Here is a 21730-nt window from a genome sequence, read left to right on the forward strand (position 1 = left end):
TACACAGTATCCAAGAAACACAACAGAATCAGTGAAAGACTTGACAAACAACCAATGTGCAAAAGACAACAAACTGTGCAAATAAATAAGAAAAATAATAAATAAATAAGCAATAAATATTGAGAACATAAGGTGAATTGTCCTTGAAAATGAGTCCATGGGTTGTGGGAAAAGTTCAGTAGTGGGGTGAGTGAAGTTATCCCTTCTGGTTCAACAGCCTGATGGTTCAGGGGTAACAACTATTCCTGAACCTGGTGGTGTGAGTCTTGAGGCTCTTGTACCTTCTTCCTGATGGCAACAGCAAGAAGAGAGCATGGCCTGGGTGATGGGGATCCTTGATGATGGATGCTGTTTTGCTGTGACAGTGCTCCGTGTAGATACACTCAATGGCAGGAAGTGCTTCACCCATGATAAACTGCATCGTATCCACTACTTTTTGTGGGATCTTCCATTCAAGGTCATGGTGTTTTCATACCATGATGCATCCAATCAATATACTCTTCACCACATATCTATAGAAGTTTGTCAAAGTTTTAGATATCATGCCAAATCTCTGCAAACTTCCAAGGAAGTAGAGACACTGCTTTGCTTTCTTTGTAATGGCACTTAGGTGCTGGGCCCAGGACAGATCCTCTGAAGTGATAACATCAAGGGATTTAAAGTCGCTGACCCTCTCCACCTCTGATGAGGACTGGCTCAGAGCCCTCTGATTTCCTGCTCTTAAAGTCAATCATCAACTCCTTGGTCTTGCTGACACCGATTGAGAGATTTTCAATCTCCCTCCTATATGCTGATTTGTCACCACCCTTGACTGGCCCTACATCAGTGGTGTCATCAGCAAACTTAAGTGTAAGATTGGAGCTGTATTTAGCCTCACAGTCATAAGTATAAAGTGAGTTGATATTGCAAGGCATAAAAGACTACTATAAGTTACAATTAAATTACTGTGCAGTTGCTGTACCAAACCACGATGCCTCAGGATGGGATGCTTCCTATGGTGCATCAATAAAAAACGATGAGGGTCAAAGGAGACATGCCAAATTTCTTTAGCCTCCTAAGGCAGCAGAGGTACTAGTAGACTTTCTTGGCCATGGTGTCATCATGGTTGGACCAAGAAAGATGTTCTCTCCCAGGAACTTGAAACTGCAGAACTTTGAAAATATGAAATCATGTGATTTCAATACTCTACAACCTACAGAAGAAGCCTAGCAAAGATATTCTCCTTATTTATTTTTCCTGTCTTCCTGCTCATCCTCATATATTACAAAGGTGGAACAACATGTCTGAAAATGATATATACTAGGTAAGGGTGCCCATAATATTGATGGAGATGCAATACATGACAACAGTCAAAATGAATAGATAGACTTTCAAATTATTATGTAAAGGCACTGAACAACCATAATTTCAAACTGACTTATGAAAGTGAATGATAAATGAAAGGGCATGATGCATAGAAACTGTTAAAGTAAAAATGTCAATGCAAATTTATGGTCAATTCATCCAAATTGTTCCAAAATTAAAATAAAGATTCCACATATATATATTTTATAAATATGGACAGTAGCATTGGAGTGATCACAATTAAACTGGAATGGACAACCAGCTAAATTTAAATTAAATAAATAAATCTATTCTAATAAAAACTCTATCTGAAAAAGACTGACACAAAGAAATCTGTTAGGAATGTTTGCTCAATCTCCTGTAAACTGTGACAGAAGGTACTTCAGAGGTGAAAATGAACAGGGACAAAATATATGTTACAATGCAAGGTATTATTTTCTGGAATTACATCACTCCAGGCAATGACTAAAATTTTAATTTATCAACTGTTTTTGATTTTCCATGTTGTTATTTCCATGTTTGTTTGGGCCAGTTGTTGAACCATTCAAATGAGAAAAATTGTTTTCTTTATCAAAGAGCCAGCAGGCATATACCTTTCTTTGACAGAACAATTTTGCAGGTAAAATCTGTTCAGTGTTAGAATGTCAAAAATTGTCAAATCCAACTTGCGCACATAGCTAGGGTAAGTGTTTCCGCATATATTTCAAAGTTTTTCTTTCACATAGTTCAGAAATGCAATTATATTATGAATCAAGCATATTACAAAAGCTGGATCTAATGGAAAAATAGCATCATGATATTGAGAATCTTGAATTCTTTTGTCGGGAATACACAGAAGTCCAGCAAAAACAGCAGAAGGAACACATCAACCATCTGATCAAGCACCATCAGTTCCAGTGATTGCAGAGTCCCTAATTACTTCATCATCCACTTCAGAACACTCAAGAACTGGTGTGGAAACAGTTAATCTATGCACTACCTAGGAGGACGGTTATCCAGATTCTTACAGGTTATTGGAAAGTAAAATCAATTTTTAAAAACCTCAAAATTTGGGGGAGCTTTGGGCCATCCAGTTAGAAAGCATCCCATGTAGTCATAACAGAGAGTCTCTGTTGCCTCTTGATGTCCTGGCTACAAAGCAACTATAATGCACCCAAAAGACTTAGTAAAGATTCAGTCAATATGGCCTTCATCAGGATCGATGACACAAGAGGACTTAGGATGTGGTCCTCCAAGGGGGGAATCAGGAACAGGAAACTAAATTAGAAGGAACTAGAAGAAAACAATCATTGAAAGTAAACATGTGACTGAAGGATTAGTGTAGCTAAATAGGAAGATACTGGCACCAGTAGTGGGACATGAGAGCTGTGCAGCTATGGAGGGCTTCACCTGAACCACACTGAGGGCAAGATTGGAACTCAAAAGATAAATGTTTGATTTTATATAAATCATGTATTTTCAATGCATTCACTCCTGGTTCCTTAAGGTTGTTGTAGCTAGGGGGGATAATGGGGATAAGCTCCCACTACCTGTTAAATGCTACCCAAGGCATGCATCTCAAATAGCCTCTGACGACCAAGTCCAGGTCCTGGCCTTCACGTGTGGCTTAGCTACTAAGCCCATTGGAACTGTTTCTACTGACAGGAGAAGGGGCAAAGGAGAATCACTAGCACTTCAAAACCAATCGCTTTGGGCAAGATGGGGCTTGTCAGTCATGGTTGGCAGCATCTAGGAGAAGGAAGGAAATCTCTTGATCTCAACTTCCACTGCCTTACGGCTATACCTACTGATGGGGAAGTCTCAAGAGTAAACCCCAAGGAAAAACCCAGAGCTGGAGTCCCTAAGGCTGTACTACGTTGAGCTCAAGGCTGAGTAGCAATTCCTGTGATGCCACGCTTGCCAAGCTGTATCAATCTCTGCCGTTCCTTTGGATCCATCTGCTGCTTCAAGGGGGGCTTGCTGTATGGGCAACAGCATGCTCTCCAGATCACTGCTCCAGTTTGCCTATCACAGACAGCTGGGATGCTACACCCATGGTCGACTCCGACTGACCGAAGGCCTCACATTCCTGTGTGACCAGCAGATAATGCCCTATCTCAGATGTCTAGAGAAGGTTAAGGAAAGCTGTCCTCTTGAATCAATGAAGTTTTTGCAGATGAAGGTGCACCACAGTAGCAGTAGGAATAAACCATTTATGGCTGCTCTGCCAATCATCATGGTTATGGCCAATCTTTTACCTCAGCACCATCTTCCTGCATAAAAACACATCTTTTGAGTCTATAATGTCCAGAGACTATCCATTTCTGCTTTGAATGAATAAACACTGAGCTTTCCTGGCCCTTTGGGATGTAAAAAAAATCAAAGTATTCACAAGTACCTACAAAAAAATGTCTTCCTATCTCAGTTCTAAATGGCTATTACCTAATTCTAACAATGAGGACCTCCCACTGATTCCACAGCTAGAAGAATTATCCTCTTTGCACTTGGTTGTCAACCTCCGTAAAGCGTGGGAGGCAAAGGATGAGGCAGAAAAGGCAAAAGGAGGGGAAAAGAAGGAGCATAAGGAGCTATAAAGCAGCTAAGCCACTAAGAAACTCAGACTGGCCGAGGTTACATTTCTAAGTGAGAAATATAACCAACCACAACAGCAATGTAGAGAGTGTGTTTAGTCTCTGGACCTGTAAAGAGACGTACATTTAAAATGAACAGTATTAAGTTTACAGCACTTTTTCAAGGACTGCTCTAATGTTTGGTAAGCTTGCTCATCCAAAGAAGTCCTACACTTGGTGGCTGAGGGTAGGTTAATTAAATCCAGTAACATTTTACTGCTGAGAATCTGGTTCACAATATAACTATTTTTGGTGCCAGAAGGCAAATGTCAGAGGGGGAAAGATCTAATTACATCTGGGACATAACTCTTTCTGGAAGCCACCATGCATGATGCAGGCTGAAAGAACATTGTATGGATTTTTTTTTTTGCAATCAGCATTTCCTTGTAGATTAATTATAACAGTCAACCTTAACAACAAGCTAAGCATAAAACATATACCAAGCAAAGCTTAGATCAGTCATCAGTACAACATGCAGACTACAGCAACGTATGACTTCAAATTAGGTAAATTTGATTAATTTTATCATCATAACTAATCTGCAACTGGGTTTACAAACAATCTTGAAAATTTATGGTATATTATAATAAATATATAGTTATTTAGTAATTATTGGACCATAGGAAAAAAAATCATCATTTATTGCCTATTCCTTATTGCATTTAGGAAGTGGAGATGAAGAAATATCATGGTCTGCTACTTGGAAGGATCATGGTGACTTTGGTGTTCTGATCCACTTACTGCTCTTGTACTCCTTGGTGGTAGAGATGTCAGGTTTGGGTGATGCAGTTGGAGCAGCAGCCTAGACAAATAAATAGTTCATTTTACAGAAAGCACACATTACAGCCATTGTATGCTGGTGTCTAAAAGGATGAATATTTATGATGGAGCCATCACACATGCTGCTCGTCTTGTATCAAACTACTTAAGACATTTTGGAACTGTACTCACCCAAACACATGGAGAGAATGTGATCCTGATCTGCTTTATAGTTGGCAGAAAACCTTTTAGGACAGGGGGACTCGGGCTGAGTGACACACTGCAATATATCCTATTCCTGACATAAGGTCATATCAATATTGTTGGTGAGTTATTGGTCAAAGATAATCCACAGATGAAGACTAGATGGTGGTAAAGCAGCTGAATGTCATAGTTAGATGGTTGGACTCCCTTTTGTTGGAGATGGCTATTTCCTGGCATTTTTACACCTCACCACAATTGTTAATTTTCATCATCAGCCTATCCCAAATGTTGTCCTGAAGCTGCTGTCCACTCACTTTCTGATAATTTGTACCTATAATTGAACATTGTACTCTCATCTTTGTATAAATCTCAGTTTTGTCATTAATTTGGAAGCAAGCAGCTGAAATTGGTGAACCTGAAATAATCTTCTGAGGAACTCCCACAGCAATATTCTGGGCATATTTGCATTTACATTATATTTAATATCAGAAATACAAGAACATCTTAAATTTAATATAAACAAAGTCCTGTGTTTTAGTTCTATGCCTACTGAATTGAAGAACGACCTTTCAGACAGGATTTCACATTCAAGAGCATCTCCTAAAGCTTCACAAATATAATGAAAATACTTAATTAGTTATGAGAATTTCTGAACTGTAACAGCAGAAATAGGGTGCTGGATTTCAACTCTTTCACAATTAAAACTCTACTATCAACAGATTAAGACCAATATCTTTCAATGACTTAATTGACTGAAAATGAACATACTCATAAAAGTAATAAGCTGCCGTTTCCCTCTCCAGTTGTAACTACATAATATGTGAATTTTTTTTGCATTTGCTCCAACTAAAATACTGGAAGTAGAAATGAGGTCACCATTAAATTAAACACCAGATTCAATTTTAAAACTCAAAATTGATTTGCTACACAAGCAGTCAATGTCATTGTAATGTGATAGGTAGATTACTCTTAACACTTCCAACAATAATTCCCTGTGAATAAATTTCTGACTTTTGGCAGGTTTTAAAGAAGACTATTTCTTTAATCATATGAAAGTTGGCACTCAAGCACATCTCAGTTTCATATAAAAATAAATTTATTTGAATATTTTATTTCAAATGCCACCACAAAGGAAATGCATTTAAATCTAATCACCTTAAAATCAAGAAATGTTCTCAAACAACTGAAGTAAAAGAATTGAGGCAAGAGACTGCAACAAATCAAAGACAAAGATTATGTATGTGCAAGTAGAAGGGGAAATCAACAGAAAAGAAGCAAACGAATGGGAAAAAAGAACATACAAATGAAAATTATGTATGCAATATCAAAGAAACTGACAGAGAAAGATAAGAATTAATTGGAATGAATACCAATTAATGGAAGGCCCACAATGCATAACAAAAAATGGCAAACTTACGAAACGAGCAACTTGTTTCATGTAACTATTTGAAAGGAAACATGTTACAGGGGAAAATTAAATGTTGGTAAAGGAAAAAAAGATTTTCATTCCAGGGAATAACAAGAAATAAAGGTAAAAGAGGCATTTGCAAATGCTGAAGTTTCCAAAAGATCTAGATTCAGAATTTGTGACCACACGTTAGAGAAATAAACATACCTTAGAATTGTTCAAGAAAATGAGGAAGCAATTAAGAAAGAATAGACCCATCAATTTCAAATCAATTTTATGGAAGTTATTGGATTCCATCACTAGGGACAAATAATTGAACAATGGATAACCATGACCTGATGGAAGGGAGGTAGCACAGATACCAGACAGGGAGGTTACATCTGATTTACTGGATATCATTGATACTTTTGTTTGGAGATTCAAAATATAGATCAGATTCTGCATCTAGTATACTGCCAAGCAGTCCATCCGGTTTTAATATTTTTCCATTTTAATATAACAGTTTTAATACAGCAGAGTTTGACTGAGAAACATTATCTTTGGCAACAATCTTCTGCTTAATATGAAAGATTTCCCACTCTTGGTCAACCTATCCAGGCTCCTTATTTTAGAGAAGCTAAGGATAGTAACTAGTCTGGAACCTGGATCACTTTAAAGCTATTGTTTTGGGCTACAAGGAATCAACAAAATTGCTGTGGGACTGGACTCGCATACTGGCCTTGTCGAGATTTAGATTTGCACCCCTGAAAGATATCAGCGAAACAGACTGTGCACTCTTCTTACTGAGATTGTTTTTAATTTCAAATAACCAACTTGAGTTTAAGTTTCACAGCTGCTGTTTTGGGCTTGGATCCACATCTCTGTTAGCTCAGGGTTATAGGTCAGCAGTTTAGATACTGTGCTACCTTTCCATCACTTCTATCCAATTCTCTTTGCAGAAGTCAGTTGCAGTCTGGGTCTCCCACTCAGTATGCAGCAGGGAAAGATGCTCTGTCAGCCTATCTTTAGCTCTGTAGAAACCACCTACAATTCATCAATGAGAGGGAGACATTTCTGAGTATTTCCCTTTTTTTTTCCTATTGCTTTTTTTCCTTCCTTCCCATAAAAAGATCTAATGAAGGATGTTCAGCAGGAGACCAAATATCCTAGTGCCTCCTTTGAGTTGCTGCTTTCAGCACACTCCCACTGATTTTTGGCGTGCACCATGATCCAGGTTAGAGACTAGATGCTATCTTTATCCTTCTTTAAAGTAAGGAATGTGGAGAGCAACTCCAACTAATAGCTGGAGCAACTAACATGAATATTATTAACGTAAGCAAAAGGAGTCGACCATTCAACGTTTCATATGGCAGCAAATTAACAAACATGAAGAAGGGAGCAGAAAATGTTGACAGAAGTGTGCTAAATAATGGCATGGGAAGTTCCATTTAAAGAAATGTATGATCATCTACTTGAAACTGGAATATTTCATTACAAGAGAGACTGGAAATGATAGAGCTTAAGTGGCAAAGCACCCATATCTTTAATAGGCACAAAACAATCAGAAAGCTAATTAAGTGGGAACAAGAAATACAAATGAAATTCAAAAGTTATTGAGAAGTAAGTTTGAGTCTGCTCTTTCTCTTTCTAATAAGAATTTCCAGCAGTTTTCGCTGTCATTTTTATTATGTTTATTTGCTGCTTCTTTCTTGTTCACACTTTAAAAGCCTTCCTTCAGCTCGCTTTCGTGGGCCTGGAGTTGGCGCAATTGAAGCTTACCCAAAATACCATGTCTTAAAGGACTAAACAACAAAGATGGATTAAAATAATGAATTCAACAAGTGAATCTGGAGAAAAATGTATATTCTTAAAACTGGAAAGAGGTCAATGAAGCATGTCATCAGGACCCACATGAGGAAAAACGTTCTAAAGGAATATTTTTGCATGAAGCCCTAACTAATAAAGCACAAGAGAGCAACCAATTCACTTAGACCAGCGAAGTTTAGGAATGATTCAATTTTCTCATTAATGGATTACTTCCTTTTTCCACTGTGTTGTGTTGAATATTCTCTATCCAATACACAAGAACCTGATTTATCGGAATGCGATTTGTGCATTGTGTTTGCATTCCAAGCCAAAAGACTCACTTCTTATTCAAGTCAAGCACAGGTACATGGATGTGTTTGTTTTTAGAAATTACTTATACAAAACATTAAATTCATTTGGGAAAGCAGGGACATACACCAGACACCCTGTGGCACAGTTGGTTAAAATATTATTGAAAGGTCAATATTATTAATACTGAACATCAACTAAACCAGAAAATAAAAGCATTTTCAACACAATGACTGCCAAGCCCTGTAGTGAATATTCAGAAAATAATAGCAGATAGTAGGATGAATAATTTCTATTGACTATACAGACAATGCAAGAATGGTTTATGAAATAAATATTTTCCTTATTTGAATGTCACTGCTCAGGGCACTTAAAATACAATTCCAAGTTAGGTTCCCAGCTACGTTTAGAAATAACTTTTCACTCTTCTTGACTGCACTAAATTATCACTGTGTTACATGATAACAACTAATCAGGTCTGGCTCTACACCTGAAAAATGAGGCAAAAAGGAACTTCTTGACATGGCAATGCTCAGCTGAATGTAGTTTCCAATAACCTGAATCACAACAATCTGAGAAGGTCCTCTGGCCTGAGAGGCCACTCCCTATGACAGTCAAATAACAGTAGCAATATCCAGCGGCCACCATGGAGGAGATGGATTCTTAAAAAGGTCAAGGAAGGAACATTATATTTTGGGCATGTTTTCATTACCAAGACATGTGCTGCAAAGGAGATCCAGTACAAAAGAGCGAGCAAACTGAGAGAAGACGATTATAGCATCGTGACTCAATTGAGAATGACCAGCATTTTAGTCCTCCCAAGATTAATCAGGAAATGAGCTGCAGACCATTCAAAACTGCTGTGCCAAGAAAGTTCAAGAAATTCAACATAATATACTTATTCATTTATGAGTTGTACAGGTGTCCTATACAATAAAATGTGAGGGGTTATAAAGTGTAAAGAGATAAGTTTACTTTTCTGGTCTGGAACCCTTCTTCAGAACTATACAACAAGAAAAATATTAGTCTTGGAAACACAGAATATTGGTCAGTGGAAGATGATGAATTTCTCTGACAGAGTGAATATGGATGACCTAATGAGGCGGCTAAGGAACTAAGTAGACTTGCAGGGGTTCACAACCTTCCTTATGCCATGAACTGAAACCATTAAACAAGGGGTCCGTGGACCACAGGTCGGAATCCCTGAGGGAAAGCCACAGTTGAGGAAAATGGAAAATACTTCAGAGACACTGATACAGGAAGTCTCACCTTTGGAGCAAATGGAACTGAGGGAAGTAAATTAAATCCTTGTGGGAGGCAAGATGAGAAGAATTATAGCTGAGATAGCTGTGGCAGTCTGTGGGCTTGTAGTGGAATTGAAGGCTAGTTTATCACCTGAGATGGAGTGTTTTTAAATAAAAGGCTTAATCTGCTCCCAACTGCCCCAGTAGATCCATCACTCTGGCCAGTGCTACATAGTACACCTGATAGATCAATCAGTTACTGGTGCATGCTTCTGAACATCCACAATCACCTGAATGTTGAGGGAGTGGAAATATTTGCTGTTACAGCAAAGGTCTGATTTATTAACAGAAAACCTTCTTACACAAGTGTAGTTAACAACAGCCTGAATTGGTGGGAAACCAGAGAAGTGTTAGCAAATCCCAATGCCCAATATGCTACATGCTCCTCATTGAAACCAAAACAGATGAAATATGTTTTTAGTTGAATACAGTGTCTGGTGATTACTCTGATGTTGCAGTGAGCAGCACATTGGGGGAAACAGGTGAGATCCGTTGTGGCTACTTTGAAAGATCACATGGCAAAGAAGTTAAGTCAATGTGACCTTGAGCTTTACAGAGATAACTGTCTAGTTAGATGAATAGCTTTTCCCTCAACTTCTTGCCTGTTTCTGCGATAACGGTCTTAGGAGTCTCTAGAGTTTGAAAATTCCGTGGGAGTTGCTCCTTCCAATGAATATATCTTTGCTTCCTGACCCAGAATTCCTAAACTACTCTATGTGTTGAGAAAATGTAATGACGTGTTGCCATTGATATCACCAATGAGCATCTCAGCAGTGAAATGCTAGAAATGACCTTTTTCTGTTAATTCTACAGCATTTGCAACTTTGGAAGCTGATAATCAGTTTTAGTTTTTTTGTTAGAATCAGAATTATGTTTAATATCACTGGCATATGTCATGAAATGTGTTAACTTAGTGGCAGCAGTACAATGCAAGACATGATAATATAGAAAAATAAGTCAATTGCAGGAAGTGTGTATGTATATATAATATGCTATTTCTGTTTTAGCACTATCTTTAATTAACTATTATACGTATATATATTATATATACGTATAATAGTTAATTAAAGATAGTGCTAAAACAGAAATAGCATATTTTTTTAAAAAGTAAGGTAGGGTTTATGAGTTCAGTGTCAATTTAGAAATCGGATGGCAGAAGGGAAGAAGCTGTTCCTGAATCGCTGAGTACATGCCCTCAGGCTTCTGTACCTCCTTCCCAAAGGTAACAATGAGAAGAGGGCATGTCCTGGGTGATGAATGATATGTTTCCATCAGCTACAGTTGTAAGTTGTTTCCCGGAGCTCCAATATATGTCAGTAATGGAGGGAATAGGCTTCAAATAGTGACAATATATTAGATACACTGACCTACTGTAACTCTTGCACAAAATGCCCATTTGGACGTGGCTTCACCCAGAAAAGTGTGCTAGAGTTATCCACTCTAGGTGAATTTTTTTTTGGACAATTTCTGCATGAAAACAGACACAAGTCAATCTACCTTCCATCACCCAAATCAAATCTTATTCTATTTTAAATGTAATGCATCACCAAGAATTAATGGGATACATAAGTTGCCCAGCTCTAGTGATCTTTTAACTTTAAAGCAAATCAATTTGAATTGCATTTCACTACAGCTATAACCATAGTAATAGTGCAGTCACCCTACAGTGAAATACCTAGCATGTTAGTTCAATGACTTAAAGTGGCTATTCAGTAAAAGTGGACAAACAAATATGAAAGGTACTCATTATTTCCTTTTACCATTATTTTCACTGACACATATTCCATGACATGATCACAGCTCAGTGCTACCAGTGCAATATCAATTTAGGGTACTTTAATGAGCCATTGCTTTTCCAATGGTCTAACTATATTGCCCATAAGCATTATTCACATCTCATACAAGCCAAAAGTATAGCTGTGTCTTACTTGCTTCCTGGTCTGCGATATCCATAGGGATTCACATATTCCCAGCAGCCGACAACATTCTTCTGCAAATATTCTTTATGTTTCACTTATGACGCATGTCTCATAAAACCAGGGACATAATCATCTCATATTTTTGAGGATTTAAAGTACATTCTAAATGCTTAAGTTTCCTTCATTTGTTCAATTTGCAGTCCAAAAGATGCACAGGTAATTATCATTAAATTCACAAAACAGCATTTCACTCTCACAACAGGGAAACCACTAGGGAAGTACAGATAAAAGGAAACTTCTGGAAGTAATTACACTTGTCAGCTCTATGGCCATGATGCACTTCCAGGGTATATGACTTTTAATTCGATGCAGCATATTTTTTTCTTTTCATTCATACATAAATTTGTTCACAATGCAAGTTTTTGCTTCATATAGGATAACATAATTACAAAAATAGTTATGTACCTAACATTTCTTCAAAAATTGAGGATGCAACAAATAACAGAAACAGACTAAACTCATAAGATGGCAAAGGGCCCAAGGTGAATCCTGATTGTCTAGGAGGGATCATACACTTTATTTTAACATTTGATAATCAGCACATTACATAAAATCCTTTTAGAATGAACTGGTTAATTAACTACCTGTTCGTTATTGAAATAATCTTCGCCAGAGCCGAGCAGGTGTGTAGCTGGGTAAGGAGTAGAGAATGGGGAGATTAGGAATGAGGTAAAGAGAAAGGGGAGGAAAAAAGAAATGGGATAAATGAAGGATCAAAAAGGGGGCAGGAAGAGTGTGCAGGAGAATGGAAACAAAAGAGAAGGTGGTGAAGGGGGGGAGAGTGGGAAGTGGAGGAAGCAGATGATAGAGAGAGAGAAAAAAGGAGGATAGATAAAGAGGATGAGTAAAAATAAGCAAGGGAATAGAGGCGTACAGAGGTGTAGCTGTAGTTGTAACATGTAATTTTATGCTGTTGCACAGTAACTGCTGCTGCAAAGCAACAAAGTTCATGTCAAATAAGGCAGTGATAATAAACCAGATTCCAACTCTGAAGTTTGTTTGCTGTCATTGTATAGCAGGGTCATGTTATCTAACACCTTAACCCCAATCCATCCTGAAATATTTCATGGAACACCCATTGGAATATTCAAATATTTATAGGAAATTCTGACAGGGAATAAAACATTCAATTTTCAGAGAAAAAAAAATCATCCAACTTTCTTAACAGACTAATAGTACAGTTTAGATGATTTTTGTTTTGAAGGAAAAACAATATTGGAAAAGCATTTTGAAATCAATAGCCTTCACAAGTTGCTCAGAGTACAGCTACATCAGAACCAATTATATAGTTCCCAGTGGTGATTTCTCCTTTTAGTGGCATGCAAAGAATAGAAACCACAGTAATAGTACTGTGGTTTATTTCTTTATCAGAACAAGACTGATAAAGCCAGTTTACTCCACTGTGAGTATTAAAGAATTCAGCAACCTTGACTGTAGGTTGTGTGTTCTGATCTCACAATTACAAAATCAACAGAGAGCAAGTACACAGATTAATCCACTCAGGATATTTGCCCAGTCAATAGAAGCATCATTATTTAATGTTGAAATGACACTGACACAAATGAATCCATTGTGTGCAAAAACGTTTTCAATGATTATTTCTTTCCGCATGAAAACAAAACAAGAAACGTGCATTTCTTTCTCACATTACCTTGCCCATCTGGTGTTTCACCAAAAGGATTCACTTCTAACTGAGTGGCATCAACTTTCAAAAACAGAGTATATAGTTTCTGAATCTGTTCTGCAGCCTGTTTAATGAAACAAAATAGAAAACAGATAATACTCTACAGAAGAAAGGGAAAAATTTACCTCAACATTGGTACAAAACGATCTAAGCAATGTAACAGTGCATTGTGTCCTCCTCAGTAGAGAACAGCAGTTATTTTCTATCACCTTGAGCTCTCCTATTTAAATACATTACACATACACAAACAGACATAACAAGGTGAAGACTGGGAGTATTCCTCATGCAAAAACTATCACTAGTCCCAAAAGATAGGGAACCAGTTGCAAAAACAATGGAGATGCGACAGAGATGGAGCTGGAGTGAGTGATTCGGAGAGGATGAGTATCGATGCCCAACCAACTAACCCGAGTGTGTGGTTGGATTTCTCTAAGCGCCAAGCCAATTTGGAGAGGCCAAGAATGGCTTTTGGCTGGGCAGCGTTGTCTAGGTCCAAAACATTTCACTGTGGCAGAGCCCAGATCCTAATGCGAGGCACGATCCGCTGCTTGGACAATTTAAACATTGGCCCAGATAGACTGCAAAGGCAGGGTGTCAGGACCAGAGGCAAGAGTCAATGTTCACTTCTCTCTCCGCGATGCTGAGGCTCTGAGACCGCCCCGGCTGCTGTGCTTCGTGTCTGCGAGCTCCGTGGCGATTTGCTCACTGTTATGATGAACCGAGACCCAGACTTTGGGCCTAGTCCAGGGCACTCTGAGGATTCTGATCTAAGGAGTCAATCTGGTTCGGAATGCTGTGCTGACTTCTATTGTTTGCATCATTTGTATTTTTTTTCTGTTTCTCTCTCCAATGGGGGGGTTGGTCTTTAACTTGTTTTAATTGAGTTCTTTCAGTTTTCTTGCTTTGTGGCTGCCTGTAAGCAGACAATTCTCAAGGTTGTATAATTTATAAAATCTTTGAAAATAACTGTACTTGAATGAATGAATTAGGACAAATGCATAGGATATCCCAAAACAGAATATTTAATACTAAGCTTCAAGCACAATGTGGAATCATATGTAAGTGTTTGAAATTGTGCTGGTTATGCTACAGTTTAAGTTGCTGCTAAAATTTCCTTGATAACTAAAGACAAAATATTCCATAATGTAGAAGGCAGCATGGTACAACGTTATTGCTTCTTCAGTTTACATTCCATTTAAAAGTATTCCTATTAACTTTAGGAGGGGGAACCTAGGGAAGTACAAATACTATACCTGAAAACGGGTCAATCAGCAAAAAAATTACACTCTTTTTTGCCCACCTCTCACTGCTTCTGACCCAATTTTAAAAATCATTAAAATGTGACTTAAAAGTGACTCTGAGCTATTTAATAATTTAATTGGTATAGTCAGCAATCTCATAATTTAAACTTCTATGCATAGAAACAGAAGCATGTTCAGTAAGTATGAGTGTGAAGGGCCAAATGAATGAACCTCACCCCGCCTGCTGTCAAAGATTATTCTGGGGCAGACATTCAGCAGGGCAATACCTGGAGTATCCAGGCGAGTAAGGATTCAGTACACTTTACCTTTACCTTCCAGGTGGCCCTGTCACAACTGGGAGTCTTACCTTACATCAAGGCTGTAAGAGTTTTAAAATTTCTCTGACCTTAAAAACTGGTATGATTCCTTAAAATATAATTATTATTTAAACAATTAAACACAATGGTAAAATATCAAAGCCATAATGCAAAAGCCAAAATAAAGACATAATAAAACAAATCAAAAATAAATAACTTGCATTTTCCTCTCTATCATAGGGGGCAAAGCATCCTCATTTAAATGCATGGGCCATTGCTCCTATGCCAGGCCTGACAGATGTAAAATGTGAGAGATTGGTTCCTCACTATAATTCTGGGATCCCCAGCATAAGTGGGCTATGCCATGAATTCTACGTGGAATCCTGTGATGGAGTGCAGTGACAGATGGACCAGCATCTGTCACACAGCACGTCCTGGACTCGTGGCAAGATTTACCTACTGTACTTGTGTGTGGTTGAATGGTTAGTTTCCTCTGAAACCTGCAACCACCGTCAGCTGAGTCTGGCTAGTTTAAAATACTTCAATCTTCTGATCACTTGTGCTGGAATCTACAAAACCAGCAGATTACATCTTCTGTCCCAAAACTGTATCCTATTGTTTGTTTATAGTGCTTTATGGGCATGCAATATGGACAACACTCTTTTATGTAACCAAGTGTATGTGACAGGTAGTATAGTGATCCTTAGGAATGTAAAAATTGACAACAAGAAGTCATGATTGTGGATATAAAGAGCACATAGCTGCTGCAAAAGACCGTTTTGCTACAATATGGATCAAAGATTGAATATTATTTTTCTAAATTTGAAAATAAGTACATTGCCTTAAAAATAAATGTCTCCTACTTGTGAGACCAAGTATTTTGGAAAAGATTCAGCTACTGATTTATTTTGAGCTAGTTCAATGTACATCTGTCTCAACAATGACAGTCTTCTCCTTTCTCTTCACAAGAGAAATTGATTTCTAATTTGGGAGAAGCACACTCAGCAATATAATAAATCACTTTCCACAGATTTGTAAAGCTATATTTGTAAACCATTGTTGCACTTTTACCTTTTGCTGCTGTGGTCCTTTAAATCCTATATTGGCAGCCATTCGAAATGCCTGATCTTCTCTAACCCCTTCAAAGATATCAATGACCTCCTGAGAAATAAATCAAAAAAAGTTAATAAATATTTCAGAAGCCTGAATAAGAACCAAAAGCATAGACTTCATACTTTGAGCAGATAATGTGTGTGAAACAGCTTGACATGGATGCAAGTAATTTGCCTGCCAATTTTTTTAAAAAAGTAGTAATTCAACTCAAATAGTTTTAAGTGTTAAATCTGCCTGGTATGTCAAGTCAGTGAGAAAATATGTCAGTTTTCTCATTTAATTACCATGGTATTTGCTTAAATAAATATTATTAAAAATCAGTAAAGACTACAGTTCAGTTTCATTTTTAGCACTGAGAAACATATTACATAGGATGCACAATCACTTTAGCTAATTAGCATACCTTAAAAATCAACTCAGGTTTGGTAGCTGCTACTTCTTCAATGTCCATTCCTCCCTGGGGGCTTCCAACCATGACCGGTCCATTGCAGGCTCTGTCCATCAGTATAGCTAAATAAGTTTCTCTGGCAATATCCAGGGCCTCAGCCACCATAACCTTCAAGTACATGTATATTAATTTGAGACATGTCATTTACTACAATAGAAGTGCAACTTAACACCTTATTCTAAAAGATGCTGTTGGATTCACAGATCCATACAGCACGGAATTATATTCTCTGGCCCACAACACTTAGATTATTCTCCCCACATTTCCGATCGACTCTTCTCAAATTCTATTACTCACCCCAACACTAGCAGCGATGAAGAACAGCCAATTATCCTACTAGCCCATGTCTTTAAGACATAGGTGGAAAGTGAAGAACCAGAAAGAACCCATACAATCACATGGAGAGTCTGCAAACTCCACAGAAACAGCACAGGTCAGGTTTGAACCCAGGTCACTGGCACAGTGAGACAGCAGCTGTACTGTCCACACCACTACGCTACTTTTCCATTTTTCCCCTTTAAGTTTACACAACAGACTGGCCTTAGGCATGACAGCCTTCATAATTCAGGGCACTAAGTATAAAAGTTTGTAGGTCACAGTGCAATTGTGCAAGAAACTGGTGAGGACATACTTGTAATATTGTGATCAGATTTGAAAGTCCTGCTAAATGAAAGATGTTATTGAACTGGAAAGATATATAAGGATTTTCCAGGACTTAAGGGACAGAGTTATAGGGAGAGGTTGGACAGGCAATGATTTATTCCTTAGAACGTAGGATACTTAAAGATGTGTAAATCATGAGGGTCATAAATAAGGTGAATGCACTCAGTCTTTTGCCTAGAATTGGGGTATCGGAAACTAGAGGGCCTACTTTTAAGGTGATAGGGAAAACTTTAGCAGGAAAATAAGGGGCAACGTTTTTACATAGCATGTTATCTATAATCATTGAGTGGCTGGAGCAAGTGGTTGAGGCAAATACAATGACAACTTTAAAAAAAACAGTTGGACAGGTACATGGAACTTGCTTGGGTAGAGCATTTTGGTTGACATGGACCAGTTAGCGTGGTCAATGATTAATAATCAATAATTGGAAAAAATTCTGGTATTAATGACAATGTATTTAAATATATCAATATATATTTAGCTAGGAACTCACAAATATAATTATAACATCAAATCACTTCTTGTTTTCTTGTCCATATCCTTACCTTGCTAACTTTAACACCTTCCTTTGTGGTCTGCTTTGTAATGAGATTGTACCCAAGCATTTGTTTGGCTAGTTGGCCAACATCATCAGGGCTGTAAAAAGAAAGTATATTTTAAAAGTATATTCCTATCATTTTCATTTTCTTACATTTTAACTGCATGCCTTGCAGCCCAATATCACTACCACTAAAATTAATGTTCAACTTGGCCTTTCTCTTAGTACTGAAATTGAAAAGATATTTTTGGCACAGTGTGTAAATTTTAAATTCCTGACAAGATACATGGGACAGCTATACTACTGCAATACAAGTTACTACCACTAGAAGTCAGAAGTGAGCCATGCTAGAGCTGGAGCTCACTCTATAGACAACATTTTGACATTGCAACATCTCATCCAGTCTGGAGCTCATTTCCCAAAAGGCTATGCTTCAATCCCTTTACAATGAAAAGATTAGCAACACTAATTTGAGTTGGAAAATCTTGCTCTTTTCATTTTTATTCAGAACGTAAATTTTTAAAAAATCACCAAATCAATAATAGTGATGCTCAGAGCAAGTTTTTTTTACATAACAATCCAAGCACACAAAAAAAATGAAGCCAGGTTTAAACTGACCTTTGCTTCGATATCATAGCACCTAATGTCAAAAAGTCTTCACTAATTACAGATACATTGTAAAGTGTTTGCAATTTAATTCCTCCACAGCTCACTGTGGTAGAAAGCTCAATATATATTTGGCATATTTCCATTTAGCTGAATACCAAAATCCAACAAATAAGAAATTAGAGGCAATTGAGGCTTTTTGGAAGAAGAGAATATGATGAACAATGTAAGAGATCGAACAGATCAGAAAATCGAAAGCTGAGGTGAACTATAAGCTGACATGGAAAGAAGAGTGAATTAATTGACCATTTTCTCTACTTCAGTAAATTCCAAACCACCTAACAGAAAATTATATTAACGGAGTTTGCTCACTATTGTAATGGAAGTATTTCCGTACTTGGGAACCATTTTTTTCCAAGCAGCTGCAATCAAATTTACACAGTTTTCTAAAGTAAGGTTTCTTAAAAACTCATACAAATAACTTCTGAATGTTTCTTTCATATTAATGAATTTTAAAAATCAGCTATTAACTCTCTTGCTCTTAAAAAGAGATTAAGTTCCAAGAGCATGCCAAAAGAATTGAAAGCAGGTTCAAGTTTTGAAAGCTTATCACGTTATTTGAGTTGTGTTGGGGAAAGAACCTCAGGTTTGGCAAAATAGCGAGTTGGCACAAGGGATTTGGTTCAAGTCTTTCAATAAGAGACGGAAATGAAAGCAGGATAATGGGTCTGATAACGCTAGTTTTTAAGTTTTAGAGAGATTTCTGAGAAGACGTAGGAAGTACATAGTTCATGCAAAATACCTTAATAAAGTTTATGGTTAATAAATGGCTGTACAACTGAATTTTTCACCTTTTCTATCTATACAAATATACCTCTACTTTTAATGCATTAATAAAACTCTGTACCTTTGAAAGACACAGTTGCATTTAAAGGTATAAATAGTATGTTGACTTTCGTAAGAGTACAGGTACAAGAATGCCTTACAAAGATCCTGTATAGTTATAGTAAGACCATACCCCAAGATATTGTGCAGATTTGTGTCCTAACCAGAAAACTGTATATCTGTCAGGGAACGCATGCATCACAGGTTTATCAGACTACTCTGTGGGATAGCAGGACTATTGTATGAAGAGAAGTTAATCAATTAGCCTAGTATTCACTGGAGTTTAGAAGAATTTAGAGGAGATCTTTCTGAAATGAATAAATCCTGAAAGAGCTCAACAGTTTCAATACAGGAAGGATATTTCCCCTGGCTGGTGAGATCTAAAATGGAGCAGCTTCAATCCCAGAACAGATGAGGAGAAATTTCTTCATTCAGAGAACATGAACCACTTGAGCTTTCTAAAACAGAGGGATTTGGATGCAAAGTCACTGAATATAGCCAAATCATTCGATGAGTGGGTGGCTGGGATAGAGGAGCACATATACGAGATACAGATTAACAGCAGGAGTAAGCACTGAGCCCCTCAAATCTACTCCATCATTGAACAGGATTACGGATCATCTGATAGCAATCTCAGCTCCGCATTCCTGCCTAGTCTAAGTTCCAAGCTCCAAGTTTAGAGTTCAAAGTAAATTTATTATCAAAGTACAGATAGGATGTCACCATATACAACCCTGATTTGTTTTCTTGTGGACATAATCAGTAAATCCAAGAAGCATAATAGAACCAATATAACGCCACAGCCAACAGTATGGACCAATGTGTAAAAGAAAATAACCTGTGCAATTCAAAAATATTATAATAATAGCAATAATAGTACATAAATAAGCAATAAATATTGAGAGCATGAGATGAAGAGTCCTTGAACGTGAGCCCATAGGTTGTGGGAACAGTTCATGGATGGGGCAAGTAAAGTTGAGTGAAGTTATCAAGATCCTGATGGTTGAAGGGTAATAACTGTTCCTGAACCTGGTGGTATGAGTCCTGATGCCCCTTTACCTTCGTCCTGATGGCAGCAGCTGCTTTTCTGTGACAACACTCTGTGTAGATGTGCTCAGTAGTGGGGAGGGCTTTAGCCATGATGACTTGGTCATACCCACTACTTTTTGTAGGATTCTCCATTCAAGGGCACTGGTGTTTGCATACCACGTGGTGTTGAAAACTGTCAATATACACTTCACGATACATCTATAGAAGTTTGTCAAGGCTTTAGATGTCATGCCAAATCTTCAAAAATTTCTAAGGAAGTAGAGGCACTGCTGTGTTTTCTTCATAATTGCACTTAAAAGCTGGGCCCAGGACTTCCTCTGCATCTCAGTCTTCGATGTGAGATCTCTTTCCTCAGGCTACCGCATGTCTTTCATTCTAGATTGTCCCATCAGGAAAAGCACACGCTTGTCATCAATTTTATCAAGTTTCTTCAAAATTTTATTAGTTTCAATTAGATTGACTTTTTGAAGTCAAATAGAGCCACAGTATTTACAGAGTGGTATGGTATTAAGGAATATTGATGAACAGACAGACACTGAGGTTCAAGCCAGTAGTTCCTTGAAAGTGACAACACAGATTGATAAAGTGTTACAGAAAACATGCTTGCCTTCATAGGACATGGCATAGTACATAAAAGTTGGGAGGCCATTGTTTAGTTCTGGTCATCACAGTATAAAAAGAATATGATTACACTGGACAGAGTGCAGAAGAGGGTCTTCAGAATGTTACCTGGATTGGAACAAATTAGTTATGGAGAGAGGCTGCAACGGCTTGCTGTGGAAGATGACAGTTGACTTGGTGGATGTATATAAAATTATGAGAGACAAAGATAAGATAGATATTGAGAATCTCTGTGCATATGTAGAAGTATACAAAACAACAGGATATAGGTTTAGGATGAGAGGAAGTAGTCTGAAATGGCTTTGAGGGGAAAGATCCATCATCAACCCCTAAACTACTCTCCCCCCCCCCACACACACACAAACAGAACGGCAACTATATATAATCATTACAATCATTATGTTCAAGAGGTAATTAGATAGGCAGAGTAGACAAAGCATAGAAGGACACAGAGCCAATTCAAACAAATGAGATTAATGTAGACAAATTGCCAGAATGGTTGTGGTGGACTGAGGGGCTTGTTTCAGTGCCACAAAACTCTACGGACCTTTCGCTTTCTAAACTCCAATTGGCTTATTATGCTAAATCTTTCCTTAAAGTAAATCACTTCAGCCCAGAGATCAAAGTACATTTATTATCAAAGAATATCTAAGTTATACAACCTTTTGATTTGCTTACAGGTAGCCATAAAGCAAGAAACCCAAAAGAATTCAATTAAAAAAAAATAGAAGACTAACATGCGACGCACAAGAGAAAAGGGGAAAAACCACAAATCATGCAAACAATGGAAGCCAACAACAACATTCCGAACCAAATTGAATCCCCAGATCTGTACCACAAAGCAGCCTGGAGGAAGCCAAAAG

The 21730-nt window shown here is 37.6% G+C and overlaps 1 protein-coding gene across 1 annotated transcript in view; it reads right to left on the reverse strand.

The window, feature by feature from the left end:
• The window catches only part of suclg2 (succinate-CoA ligase GDP-forming subunit beta), a 380270-nt gene that overhangs the window by 158652 nt on the left and 199888 nt on the right, over positions 1–21730 (reverse strand). Inside the window, exons 4-7 of the mRNA XM_072280534.1 lie at positions 17713–17803; positions 16460–16612; positions 16015–16104; positions 13353–13449 (exon numbers count right to left, since the gene is read on the reverse strand). Of these exons, the coding sequence (XP_072136635.1) occupies positions 13353–13449; positions 16015–16104; positions 16460–16612; positions 17713–17803 (431 nt within the window). The remainder of the gene's footprint in view (positions 1–13352; positions 13450–16014; positions 16105–16459; positions 16613–17712; positions 17804–21730) is intronic.

Source organism: Mobula birostris, chromosome 16 (assembly GCF_030028105.1).
Source record: "Mobula birostris isolate sMobBir1 chromosome 16, sMobBir1.hap1, whole genome shotgun sequence".
Classification (NCBI taxonomy): Eukaryota; Metazoa; Chordata; class Chondrichthyes; order Myliobatiformes; family Myliobatidae; genus Mobula; species Mobula birostris.